Source organism: Penicillium canariense, assembly GCF_028826845.1.
Source record: "Penicillium canariense strain IBT 26290 chromosome Unknown utg000006l_segment0_segment0, whole genome shotgun sequence".
Classification (NCBI taxonomy): Eukaryota; Fungi; Ascomycota; class Eurotiomycetes; order Eurotiales; family Aspergillaceae; genus Penicillium; species Penicillium canariense.
Genome location: NW_026622733.1, coordinates 1,431,196 through 1,444,379, shown reverse-complemented (window position 1 = coordinate 1,444,379; position 13,184 = coordinate 1,431,196). Strand labels below are relative to the sequence as shown.

Below are 13,184 nucleotides of genomic sequence, written 5' to 3'. Positions count from 1 at the left end.
GTGGGGAAGGGACGTTTATGATCTCTCCGGGCGAGTGCAGCGCATGTCCGATCCTAACTAAGATAGTCGTGGAAGATCCCCTGGCCCCGCGTTATCCTTATCGACCTTCTCGTGGCAACCGTCCACACGGTCGTCTGAGCTGGAGAAGACCGGCAATTGCCTCGTACTCACGGGAAACTTCCGTAGCTGTGGGCCAATCAAACCCGTCCATAGGGGGGCCACCTGAATAATATCGGACCAGTTGACCAAATAGTGGCTAGCCGGTGCAGGATTGGCGTCTCGAGGTTGCTGAAGAAGGCTTAGCTGTCGGTGCTCGGCTGGGAACACCGACCCCACGGACGACAGGGGCGGATGAACATTTTGGCATTCTGGCATTTAGCTTTTGACTCCGGCGTGTGTCTGGGGCCCCGCCCGCGTATTCAGGTACGTCCCGTGGGTGGAAAGTGGAGAATCGGCCGACTGCGACTGGCCGCATCGGCCATTCCGGGGAAGCGTCTGGAGTGTCGGGAGAGTCTGGAGAAAGGGACCGACGCGTCTCGGAGATCTGCCCCGATCCCCGATCCCCGACTGTATACTGCCCCGCGCTTTCCAGCAACCCCAACATCATGCGTGGGGCACGTAATGGCGCGGCATGCTACAAATATCGTGGGTGGCCAGGGTTCTGCTCGGTCGCACTTCAATTCTCGTGAAGAATACTCACGAACCACACCTCCATCATGCCTCAAAAAGAGATCTGTCCGAAAGGCTACCAACAAGTGCCCGCGAGCGCGCAGCAGGACACTTCAGTGCATCTCCGCAGCGCCTCCGGCAAGACTGCCTTTGACTTCTCCTTCGAGGTTGTGCGCCAGAACCTCTTTCGCGTGACTTTCTCCTCCGCAGAGCGCCAGATCCCACCCTATCCCAACGTCACCAAGCCCCAGACCGACCTCAAGAATGTCAAGGTCTCGGCCAAAGACGAGGGCTCCTCCAAGACCATTGATGTTGGCGACGTGACCGCCAAGGTGGAGTGGGAAACCACCCCCGTCGTGTCCCTCTCGTGGACGGGCTCCGACACGCCTCTGCACCGCGATCTGCCTCTGCGCTCCTACGTCGCCGATGGTCCCGGTGTTGCGCACTACTCGGTGCACGACCGCAATGCCATCCACGTTGGTCTGGGCGAGAAGGCTGCACCAATGGATCTGACTGGCCGCGCCTTCCAGCTCTCCGCTACCGACTGCTTCGGCTACGACGTCTACAAAACCGACCCTCTCTACAAGCACATTCCTCTCTTGATCAAGGCGACTCCGGAGGGTTGCGTTGCTCTGTTCTCCACCACCCACGGCCGGGGCTCGTGGTCCGTTGGTGCAGAGATTGATGGACTTTGGGGCCACTTCAAGATCTACCGCCAGGACTATGGCGGCCTGGAGCAGTACATGATTGTTGGGAAGACCATCAAGGACGTGGTCCGTTCATACGCCGAGCTGGTCGGGTTCCCACTCCTGGTTCCCCGCTGGGCTTATGGATACATCTCCGGTGGCTACAAGTACACTATGCTGGAGGACGCGGACAAGGCCCTTATTGAATTCGCCGAGAAGCTGAAGGGGCATGGAATTCCTTGCTCTGCTCACCAGATGTCCTCGGGCTACTCCATTGCCGCCGTTGAGCCCAAGGTCCGCAACGTTTTTTCCTGGAACTACAGCCGCTTCCCCAACCCTGAGGAGTGGGTTGCCAAGATGCATGAGCACGGCATTCGCCTTATTACAAACATCAAACCCTTCGTCCTGGCCTCGCACCCTGATTTCCAGCGCCTTATTGACGCCCGTGGTCTCTTCGTGGATCCCGAGACCAACAAGCCTGGCTACATGCGCCTGTGGAGTGCCGGTGGTGCCACTGGTGGTGACGGCTGCCACATTGATTTCACTTCCGAGGCTGCCTTCAAATGGTGGTTCGATGGTGTCAAACGCCTGAAGAAGGTCGGCATTGATGGTATGTGGAACGACAACAACGAGTACACTCTGCCCAGCGATGATTGGACACTGGCCCTTGACGACGCCATGGTCAACAAGGAGGCGAAGAAGACCGTTGAGAACAATGTCGGCCAGTGGGGTCGTGCCCTCCACACTGAGCTCATGGGCAAATCTTCTCACGATGCCCTACTAGACATGGAGCCTCAGGTCCGTCCTTTCGTCCTCACCCGCAGTGCTACCCCCGGCACCATGCGCTACTCTGCCAGCACCTGGAGTGGTGACAATGTCACTAGCTGGGAGAACATGAAGGGTGCCAACGCCCTGTCTCTGAACGCAGGCATGTCCCTGCTACAGGTAAGATCTACCAGTTCTCAATCAATAATCGTGTGGCGTTTTTGCTAACCTTACTCTCCGTATCTAGTGTGAGGGACACGACATCGGCGGTTTCGAAGGCCCCCAGCCTTCCCCCGAGCTCCTCCTCCGCTGGATCCAGCTGGGCTGCATGTCTGCGCGCTTTGCCATCAACTGCTTCAAGACTTCTCCCGACAACAACGCCGTCGGCGAAGTCATCGAGCCTTTCATGTATCCCGAGATCACCCCTCTCGTCCGCGACACTATCAAGCGCCGCTATGAGATGCTGCCCTATATCTACTCGCTCGGCCTGGAGAGCCACAAGGACGCATCGCCGGTGCAGCGCTGGATCGGCTGGGGCTACGAGACCGACCCGGAGGTCTGGAACAACAAGACCCTCAAGGAGGGTGAGGAGCAGTTCTGGCTCGGCGACACCATCCTTGTCGGCGGTGTCTACCATGCCGGCGTCACCAGCGCCAAGGTCTACCTCCCGCGCAAGACCGGCGATGCCTTTGACTACGGCTACGTCAATATGAACGCCCCCTACAACTATCTCGCCTCCGGCCAGTGGGTGGAGATCGAGTCGCAGTGGCGCGAGAGTATCCCGCTGCTCGCGAAAATCGGCGGGGCTATCCCCATCGGTAAAAACGTGCACACCCGCGTTCCTGGCGACGAGACTGCGGCATCGCAGGGTGTCAAGGAGATTGATGACTACCGTGGTTTGGAGATTTTCCCGCCACGGGGTAGCTCGCACGGTGTCGTGTTTAAGAACACCTGGTACGAAGATGATGGTATTTCCCAGCAGCCCAAGACCGCGGTCTACACTGTCCACTACAGCTCGACGGAGGAGAAGGTGCTCGTCCACTTTGAGCGCGATCAGACGGCTGGCTTTGTGCCTGCCTGGAAACAGCTGGAGATCATCTTGCACAATGGTGACAACCGCCGTGTTGTTACTAGCTCGGGTCAGGAGATCATTCACAAGGGAACTGATTCTCGGGGTCGGGGGGTGTACATCATTCAGGCGTAAGCTCGAGTGGACTGTCATGACTTTCCTTTGTATCATGAACATCGTGGCCTGCGGCTTTGAGACCGAGGCTATTGATGAAAATAGACGTTCTAGGGTTGCTATATAGATGAATAGACTGGAATGAACATTCCCAACCGAACAATGGGTCATGCTCCTACCGACCACGCGTCAGAATAAGATCATACCTGTAGATTAATATGAAAAGTAGATTGTCGAGGCAAGGCTACAAAATATGGAGAATGGAAATGGAGTGATATTCAAACCCCACAAATCAGACATGCAGAGAAACTAAAGCAGCAAAAAAAAAAACTTGTTAATACATGATGTGCTAACACCCACAATACCGGGAATCATCTATACAGTACAATGCCAGGGACCGGCGCTACTCTCACGCACACAACTCCTTCGATCCCGAACCAGAGAATGCACCCACACATAGACAGAATTCGGACTCAGAAACCTTAGCCCTGCTTCCCCTTCTCCAGCTCCGAGCCAGGCGGCGCCTGCCCGGTAAGCGGATCCAGACGCAGCTGGCGCGCTGTGATAGGCTCATACGCCGTCTTCCCCTGGGCGGCCATCTCCAACCGTCTCTTCTGACCCGCCTCGCCAGCACGGCCAAGGATACCGGCAATCAAACACGTCCCGCGGAGGGTGTCATCGTTCGCGGGAATGGGGTACGTCACCCGGGTCGGGTCAGCGTCGGTATCAACAATGCCAATGGTGGGCACATTGTTCAGCCCGCACTCATGCAGCAGCACTACATTCTCCAGCGGATTCAGCACAACAACTAGATCAGGCTTAACCGAGCCTCGATCAGCCAGGTCGGCCTGGAACTCGGGCAGCTCCTGGTCCATCGCGTTGACGACCTTCGTCGCGCAGTGACCGAGAATCTGCTGTCCGTTCGTCAGCGAGCCGGGGATCCACCGCTCGAAAATGTGGTAGCCCTTCGCCAGCTCGGCAGCCCGCACAACGGCCCGCTTCTGGCCCTTGCGCGTGCCGGCGAACAGGATGATGCCGCCCCGGGCGGCGACTTCTTCGACCACTTTTGCGGCGCGACGAAGGTAGGCGGCTGTTACATCGAGAGAGATGATGTGCACGCCCTCGCGGATGCCGAAGATGTATCGCGAGTTCTGCGGGTTCCACCGCGACGTCGAGTGGCCCAGGTGTGTGCCGGCGGCGAGGAGCATCTCGAGGGTGACATCGGAGGGCTTGGGAGGGTTGCGGATTATGTCTTCGGGGTCGTAGGATTCTTGCACCGAGGTGCCGAGATTGTTGAATTTGTGTCCTGGAAAGGGGGTTATATGGTTAGGTGCTGCTGCTTTCTGTGGGAGAGGGAAAGGTTGATGGATGCTCACTCCGCTTCTCCAGTTCACCCCATTGCTGCCGGGGGTTGACTTGTGCACTCTGCCTCGACGCCTGCACGACTTCGTGGAGAGGGTTCTCCGCGGGAGCAATCGACTCCTTCGGGAGTGTTGGCGCTGCTGTGTCCACTGGTGTCTCTGTGGAGAGGAAACGGGTGTAGGCCGGAGCCCGGCGATTCAGGGCCAGTAGTTGGCGGCCTGCCAGGAATTGGAGTGGTTAGCTGATCATTCTAGCAGTAGTCTGAGTGCAGTTCAGAAAGACTCACTCTGCCCCACACATAGTTTCCGTACAATCATGTTGGTTATGGATGCTGAGCCGGAGCAGGAAGCGTGAAGCGTGTTCAAGATTGCCTGTCCGCGCGAACTTTTGTCGGGCTTGGCAGACGACTGCAATTTGGGAGTTGATGCCTGAGGCCAGAATACCGCGCTAGCCCTTATCGGGGCCGCAGCTGGTCTAGTGCGGGTCTTCACCGTGGGTGGCGAGCTGATATGCATGATGAGATGTACAGATTTACTTTTGCCAATGGAACTACGGCGATCATGTCCTTTCGATAATGCAATTCTGATGAACCACTGGGATATCAATTCTTGATATCAAATGCAAGACAGTCATGGTACACGTGGAAAGATAAGGCGCAAAAAAGGGAAGCCGCAAAACGAAAACAAAAGCGAATTCGGTGGATGCAGGCAAGCCAGCCTGTTCCAGTACAAGACAAGAAAAGGAGATTCATGAGCGTAGCGTAGTCATCACGGTGAGAACAAGCAAGTCAAAAGAAATCGCAGAGATGGAAAGCTTGGCGAGCCGTCTATTTCTTGAAGAAGCCGCCCAGCTGGTCCATCATGCCGCTGCTGCCGCTGTGGCTGGAAGGGGGACCGCCATAGGGACCGGGCTGCCCATGGTGCCCGCCAGGGCTCGCGTCGCGCTTGTGCTTCTTGATGGCATCCTCGGCGATGCTGCCGATGATCGCTCCACCGATAGTTCCGAGGATGCCGTGGTTGGCCTTGTGGCCGGCGAAACCGCCCGCCGCGCCGCCGGCGAGGGCGCCAGCGAGACCGCGCTCGCCCTCCTGGGCCTGGCCGGGAGCACCCTGCTGGTCATATCTGAGGCGGTGGTCAGCAGGAGACTCAACGGTGGAGGAGGGTGAGAAGAAACACATACCCGGAGCGGTTGTAGTCTTGGCCGTAACCTTGCTGCTCGCCGTACTGGTGCTGCTGCTGCTGGCCATAGCCCTGCTGCTCACCATACTGAGGCTGCTGTTGCTGTCCACCATAGTAGTCGTTGGAGGCACTCTGGCCTTGGTGTTGCTGGTGTTGCTGGTGTTGCTGCTGCTGACCATAACCCTCCTGGCCGTAGCCGCCCTGCTGACCGTAGCCTTGCTGGGGATAGCCCTGCTGACCACCGTAGCCCTGCTGGCCGTAGCCTTGACCCTGTGGAGGGTAGCCACCCTGGTTGTAGCCCTGGTTGTAGTCGCCGTAGCCAGACATTGTGATGGGTGTGGATAGAAAGTTGAGGAGGTTGGAGGAGTGATGAGTGATGGAGGAAGGATGAGTTGACGATGTGAGAAGGAGGGGTAGAGGCCTTTTATAACTTTGGTACCGTCACTCCGGTAATAAGCGTTTAATACATCCCAGATACATCAAGAAGAGTAATAATGAGAGTAATGTAATGCCTAGCCACAGGGCTGACGGAACCACCCCACATGGCCGCATGTAATAATTATTATTGCCGCAAGTTTACGGAACGACGAGGCGCAGCCCGTCAGCCTCGGTCGGCTTCCCACTCTTTTTGCCCGAAGTGCACAGAAACCCTCAGAAGCACCGCCACAACCCTCGGCCCTGCCAGCAATGGCCTCCGCCTCTGCGGTGCGTACTGCTTGCTCATTATGGTTAATCAACCAAGCTTGTGGCGATGCAGGTCAACGGAGGACTCCGTACAGGGCTGAGTGTTGGATCCCCTGCAGACCATTTGATTAGGGCGGGGGCGGTACACGTACTGACACCAACTACAGTAGCTGACCCGAAAATAGCACCAGGCAATTTACGCGCCTTGCAGCCTTAACGGCACACGGATCTTCGGCTTCCACGGTTCTTCGAATATTCCATCCCCAGAATGCATACGACAACTTCCGGCCCTACCGCGCGACTTTCCTGGCGCCAAGACACCGCCCCCTCCGCGATCCTCTGCACACAATCTTCGCGGCGATTTATTCTCGTTGCCTAGTTGCGCTAAGCCCCGAACCCACTCGTCTCTTGGCCCGCAACCTGGTTCCCCCTGCCCCCTGTCCTCTCTACAGTGTACGGCCACACTACGGTGGACAACACACGCAATCCATGGCAGGCTGGTTCCCCCAGCCCCGCCTCGGGGACACGCCGACTTTCTAGAGTGTGGTTGTGTGTATTGCGCCACAGTTCGTCCCGGCGGCTAGCAATGACCGACGTGGAAAAAAGAGTATCAGATGGGCCAATCTGCCGATATGCGAGTATGACGCACTTGTCAATCATCTGCCCCTTGCCTAAAGCTTGACACTGCACAGAGCCAGCCAGTTCTCGGTGGTTCCGTGGTAGCTTTTGTTTACAGTGTCCCTGCTAATAAATAATAAAACTGTAGTAGCCTAGGTCAGCTGCTGTCATCACCAGCGCTTGACCACTCCTACTAGGGCTTTGGTGGGCCCCGCCGAGTCAAAGATACTGCGAGATGCTGCAGGAAATTGTCTCGAGTACATTCAAATAGACTTCCCTCGGGCGCGGAGAAGATCAGACGCCTGCGGCTGTCACACAGCCAAGCCGAGGGGTGGTCCCATCCTGATGGTCCTGATGACCGCGCTCGAGTCGAGCTGTCTCCTTACTGATCTTGATCATTCCTTTTTGGGGGAAGCAATAAATACAGTGGGTGTGGTCACAATCTCCTCTCTTTTGACCTCGAGTTGTGCGACCGTGGGGTCTTTTTTGTTGGCTCCTTGCTTCTCCGGGTCAGGTTGACCAAATTGGCGCTCTCGTTTCTCGTTTTATTTAAATCTGGAGCGAGGTATGTCAATGTAAAATTTTCAGGTGCAAGTATTGAGTCGATCTAAAACTTGGTATTTTGGTGCTGCACTTTCTCCCTATGGGTGCAGTCATAAACCATACCCCGGGCCGGTATATATAGTTCCACATTCATGTACATACTGGGAGCCCGAGCCAGCAACTTGATCCCGCCTTCAATACCATTTCCCCACCTCAAAACCCGGCAGATCAGGTCGCCACACCCTGCACCGTCGCAAACAAATCGACGCGATTCGACAGCACCCGTGGCCAGCCCGAGTGGATGCGAGCATTACTCGGGTCCAATCACACGGCACCTTTGCTGAAATCGAACGACTGGTCCCGTGCAGTTCATCACTCGTCGATGCAGCCGCCTTCTGTCCAAGTACTCTTTCAGCCCGTATTCCCCCATGTGGAGGATGGTCATTGAACAGCAGGATCCTGCTGATCCACTTCTCAACTTGTTTTTCTCGGGGCTTGCTTATGGCGCCGTCATGGATGGAATGACTCTCAGCTGAAGGTTGAGGCATAAAGCGTGAGGACCTTGGTTGACCGGCGTGGTGTGTAAGGTGCCTGGTGGCTATTTCTTGCTTAGCTTATATGACATTGTCATTTCATTCTAGTTTTGTTTTGTGCATTCTGCTACTACCGGGGAGAGGGTCCTATCCTACACTTCGACATGTTGCACTCAGCGATTTTGTGCCTTTGCCTGTTCCTGGCTGCCGTGTCGGCCAGCAGTCCCCCGAAGGTCTTCATCATTCGGCATGGAGAGAAGCCCGCGAACCCGGACGACCATGGCCTGACCTGGGACGGAATCAAGCGATCGCAGTGCCTGCGCGAGGTATTCGGGGAGCATTCAGGATACGATATTGGTCATATTATGGCGCCTACGGTGAAGTGGAGTGAGTTGCGCGACATTCGCGAACCCACATAAGCTCGACAGAACTTGACCCAAACGAATGAAGGAAGCCGATGGGCTGATCTTGTGCTATCGTCCAGATGGAGAACACCGACGAGCTTATATGACCGTGCTTCCTGTCGCAAATGACCTCGGCCTCGAAATCGACACCCACTGCTCGCGCAAAGACACCAAATGCGTCGCCGATGCGATTCGGTCCTACGACGGCCCTGGGAATATCTTGATTGCCTGGCGACACAAAAACATGGGGGCAATTCAGGAGCACTTGGGCTCCAGTGATCCAGTCGAGTATCCCGAGGATCGGTAGGTGAAACTTTTGTGTATTGGTTGGTTGGTGAAGTCGTTATCCTGCAATTAGTCTGCAACGAGTATCGGAGCTATCGGCTCCGCGATCGGCACATGGCACACCCTTTCATTCTTAGCCCCTCGGCATACTCGGCCATCATACCAATTTTTGAGTGCCGAGCTCCCATATGCTTGAGAATTTGGAACTATTTTTGGGTGCGGATGCTGACTTGCTTAGCTTTGATCTTATCTGGACGATCCCTTTCTCGTACGAAGAGATCACAGACATTAAAAGCGAATTCTGTCCCGGATTAGACTCGAGCCCAGGGCTGATTGCACAGTATTGAAATGGGCATCATAGAGTCAATTCTTATATACTAATCCCATTGATAATAAGAAGATTACACATGTTTGTCCATCTATAGACATCTGCTGACCTTGGCGAGTCGACGCGTTGCCCTGTATGATCTCGGGAGAAAGAAATTCCACCCGCTCCCTTCCCCCCGCTCCCAGGAGACAATTTAACGTTTAACATTGCTCGTGAATTGAATCAATCTGATGCGCGCCATGTTGGAAACATGAATTCTTCGGTGACACGCGTTCCTGCAGGGACCAGCCGTCGAGTGCGGCCAGGGCAGCGCAGGACTTTCTCAGGCTGCGGTACCTGCCGATCCCGGCGTGTGAAGTGCGATGAAGCAAGACCTAGTTGTCGACGGTGCATAGATGCAAGATTTGACTGCTCCGGGTATCCAGGCTATCGGGCAGAAGTTCTGTGGAGGCCAGTGACGAACCCGTCCAATTTCGGAGCCGGTACGCAGCCCATAGGCGTGTTAAACGAAGCCAATCTTTGGAGAAGGGCCCAAGAAGTGCCACTTAGTTTGACAACTGAGCAGTTCCACAGACTTGCCTCTCCGATAGTATCAATTGAAGCCCCGGCACAGGTCTCTGGGCGGTTACACCAACTCCCTCGTTCGATTCAGATGATCCCGGCACCGTTTGCCCCTGTCAATAACCACAATTCGAATTTGACACAGCCTGCGCATCGGCATATAGACCTACTAGGCGACATGCATCTGCAGCGTCAGATACTCGAGCATTGGATCAATCATCTAAGCGATGCATTGATGCCGGTACCAGGGCCATACAACCCTCTCAAAAGCATCTTTGTTCCCATTGCATATGTAGGCGCCGAGCAGCCTGCATCGTCTTCTTCCGGATATGTCGCGTTGTTTTATCTGATCTGCGCATCCTCTGCATTCCACTTATCCGCCAATACCGACGATAGCAAACAGAGCTCGGAATTTATGACTCTTGCTTTGAGTCACCACAACGAGGGCATTCGCCATCTTCAAAATAACCTCGCTAAGGATGATGTTTCAGAGCGAGAGTCGGTCCTTGCCTCACTTCTGGTCTGCTTGATGTATGAGCCAGTCACAGTGGAGCAAAATTTCTGGCGTAATCATTTACGAGGGGCCTCGCAGTGGCTTCGGAAAATTGATGGGTGTTCTTTGATCCAGACCGAATCAATGGCAATCCTGTATCAAATGTTCGCCAGCACGGCTATCTTCTTGCGTTCGCAAATGATATCGTCTGAGGCAGCCCTGAGTGAATGCATTAGCTATGATACCGGATTATTCTCAGGAACATATCATCTTCATCGCATATTTGGGCTTCCAAAGCGCTTGCTGGAGACAGTCAGCGATATCATTGAAATAGCAGCACGATCCCGGCGACAGGCAAGCGACGACCGAAGAAGTCCTACCCAACTGATTTCAACTCAAGAACTAGATAAAAGGGAGCTGGAGCTATATCTCTGTGCACCAGAATACCCGGAAGACTTTACCTCAAAGGCAGAGAATGGTTTGATCTATCATCATTCTTACATCTTCTACTTTGCGTTGATCATATATTTCAAACGAGTTCTGCGAAAACTGCCCCTGCACGAGGTGCAGTTGCTGATCGACCAGGCGTTCGACCATATCGAAGCCCTGAAGGCATATACATCACGTCCATTCACGCCGTTGACATGGCCAGTTGCAGTGATATTTTTCGAACTGGAAGATGCAGCTTTGCAGAAAAGAGCGATGGAATGGCTTGAATTCATAATCAAACGATCCACACTTTCCGTGTGGGAGCGTGCCCAGGCACTTTTTCCTGCTTTCTGGGCTCGCCGTCAGGATCCGGGATGTGAGGACATGCAGTGGGATGTTTTTCTTGATGACCCGTCAGTTCATGGTATCATGATGTTTTGAATAGCCCTCAATTAGACTTTCTGTGCCCAGACTTTGATAGACAACGTGAACTGGGCCTCTTTGCTGACATACTTGCAATCGTGGGCAGTTATATCGATTGGTCCGATCGCTCTTATCATAGATCATCTAGAGAATGTGGAATTTTACTACTCGGATAACGATCAACACGAACCAGCAGTTATGTGAAAGAGGATGATTGGCTGTCGGGATAAAATCCCTTGATTGGGTTTAAGTCTGCGCATTATGAACCAATCACACGTCGGATTACCCTGGCCACTATACCCTTAACGATACGAGTATGCCGACTGCTACCCGCTCTACTAAAGTGTATCTTTCGGGACTCGAAGGAATTAAGAGTATAAGTAGCCCTTCCATTGACGGACAATATTTTATTTTGCTCACTAGGGTCTTTATCTTCTTCCTCTGCGGTTGGGAAATTGAGTCGTTAACTTACTATTATTCAACCTGCTCCGTCGTCCGTCAATTCCTAAACGCGATGCCTCATCACGGCAACATTTCGTTCACCCCAGGGGCGACCGGACTTTCCTTGGAACCAAGCCCCGTGACCAATGAGATATCAAAAGACAAAAATGTCCATGTCAAGCCCACAGCTAGGAAATTTGATCATCGATTCAGCGCTGAGGGGTTATCATTGGCACCCACTCCGTTGAAAGACACCGTCAAAACGCTTGATTTTGCCAAGATGATACCACTGGGAAATGGAAGGCCCGCATCAGAGATGTTGCCATGGGAGGAACTCACGATGCGAGTTGCGAAGCGAGACACGGGTTTAATGTCCTGCGTGAAGGGCGAATCTTCCTTCGACCTGGCTGTAGCTTTGGACTATGGCTGTTCTGGAGGATCCACCAAGCTCGTCGACTTTTTGACCGAGCATGTTGAGTCAATCCATCACCCACCATACAGCGACTGGCAAACTTGTCTCTCTATTGGGAGCACGTCAGCCATCGAACGAGCTCTTCGCCTCTTTTGCAACCGAGGCGACTGGATCCTAGTCGAGGAATATACCTATTCTGGGCTCATCACTGCGGGCAAGACTCTGGGCATCAATATGCTGGCCATTGAAATGGATGACGGTGGTCTTAATGCCAATGACCTTGATGCTAAGCTGAGCGCTTGGGGCCCAGAGAAGGGCAAGAAACCTTTCGTTCTCTACACCGTGCCTTCTGGACAGAACCCGACGGGCAAAACACAGAGCGTCCAGCGCAAAAGACTTATATATGAAGTTGCCGAGAAACATGATCTATATATTGTCGAAGACGACCCATATTACTTTCTTCAACATGGGAACTTCTCAAAGGGAACTTCTAACCTCACCGCCAAAGAATATCAAACGCATCTCCCCGCGACATACCTGTCTCTTGACCTGTCAGGCCGTGTGCTCCGTTTGGATTCAGCCTCTAAGATCTTGGCACCTGGACTGAGACTGGGATGGGTCACTGGGTGTGCTCAGGTCATAGGGAAATTCATTGAGCAAGCTGATATGAGCACTCTGGCCGCCAGCGGTCCTAGCCAAGTGATGGTTCACAAGCTGCTCTGCGAAACTTGGGGTCATGGCGGCTTCATGAATTGGTTGTTTGACCTATCTTTGCAATATCGCAAGCGTCGAGACACTATGTCTGCAGCCTGTGCGAAATATCTTCCGAGTGTTTGCCACTGGACCCTTCCGGCTGTTGGGATGTTTCTGTGGATCAAAGTTGATCACACCCAACTGTCAAGCCGGTCATCACCCCTTGCACTCGAGGAAAAGATATGCGAAGAGCTAGAGGGAAAGGGACTTATGGTCGGCCGAGGCAGTTGGTTTTGGGTGGGCAGTGAAAGTATGAATGAACTTTGCTTTCGGTTGACTTTTGCGGCGGCTCCTCAAGAACGACTCGAGCAGGCAATCCGCATTCTGGCAGAGCAGATTCTCTTGTACACTTAGGGCGCTCTTACCATGGACAATTATCGCCTTCTTATTGGATTGGTATATGGTAGTCATTCAACCGTTTCCGGGGAAGGGGG

General features: G+C 54.0%; 6 protein-coding genes across 6 annotated transcripts; 4 read left to right on the top strand and 2 right to left on the bottom strand.

Annotated features, from left to right (window-relative positions):
- Window positions 1-716: 716 nt before the first annotated feature.
- Window positions 717-3,324, top strand: N7482_008499 (putative alpha-glucosidase; the record flags this gene model as incomplete). The annotated part of the gene is made up of 2 exons (XM_056690623.1): window positions 717-2,300; window positions 2,368-3,324. The coding sequence occupies 2 exons, from the start codon at window positions 717-719 to the stop codon at window positions 3,322-3,324; spliced, it is 2,541 nt and encodes an 846-aa protein (XP_056540388.1).
- Window positions 3,325-3,785: 461 nt separating this feature from the next.
- N7482_008498 (mitochondrial 37S ribosomal protein uS2m) lies at window positions 3,786-4,982 on the bottom strand (the record flags this gene model as incomplete). The annotated part of the gene is made up of 3 exons (XM_056690622.1): window positions 3,786-4,609; window positions 4,680-4,883; window positions 4,952-4,982. 3 exons carry the CDS (start codon window positions 4,980-4,982, stop codon window positions 3,786-3,788), a joined length of 1,059 nt encoding a protein of 352 aa, XP_056540387.1.
- Window positions 4,983-5,491: 509 nt separating this feature from the next.
- On the bottom strand, window positions 5,492-6,170 carry hel10 (putative high expression lethality protein Hel10; the record flags this gene model as incomplete). The annotated part of the gene is made up of 2 exons (XM_056690621.1): window positions 5,492-5,786; window positions 5,845-6,170. 2 exons carry the CDS (start codon window positions 6,168-6,170, stop codon window positions 5,492-5,494), a joined length of 621 nt encoding a protein of 206 aa, XP_056540386.1.
- A 2,215-nt stretch (window positions 6,171-8,385) lies between these two features.
- Window positions 8,386-9,257, top strand: N7482_008496 (putative phosphoglycerate mutase family protein; the record flags this gene model as incomplete). Its single annotated transcript, XM_056690620.1, has 3 exons — window positions 8,386-8,608; window positions 8,706-8,928; window positions 9,149-9,257. The coding sequence occupies 3 exons, from the start codon at window positions 8,386-8,388 to the stop codon at window positions 9,255-9,257; spliced, it is 555 nt and encodes a 184-aa protein (XP_056540385.1).
- Window positions 9,258-9,890: 633 nt separating this feature from the next.
- Window positions 9,891-11,162, top strand: N7482_008495 (fungal specific transcription factor domain-containing protein; the record flags this gene model as incomplete). The annotated part of the gene is made up of 1 exon (XM_056690619.1): window positions 9,891-11,162. One exon carries the CDS (start codon window positions 9,891-9,893, stop codon window positions 11,160-11,162), a length of 1,272 nt encoding a protein of 423 aa, XP_056540384.1.
- A 496-nt stretch (window positions 11,163-11,658) lies between these two features.
- On the top strand, window positions 11,659-13,104 carry N7482_008494 (aminotransferase-like domain-containing protein; the record flags this gene model as incomplete). The annotated part of the gene is made up of 1 exon (XM_056690618.1): window positions 11,659-13,104. One exon carries the CDS (start codon window positions 11,659-11,661, stop codon window positions 13,102-13,104), a length of 1,446 nt encoding a protein of 481 aa, XP_056540383.1.
- Window positions 13,105-13,184: the final 80 nt, after the last annotated feature.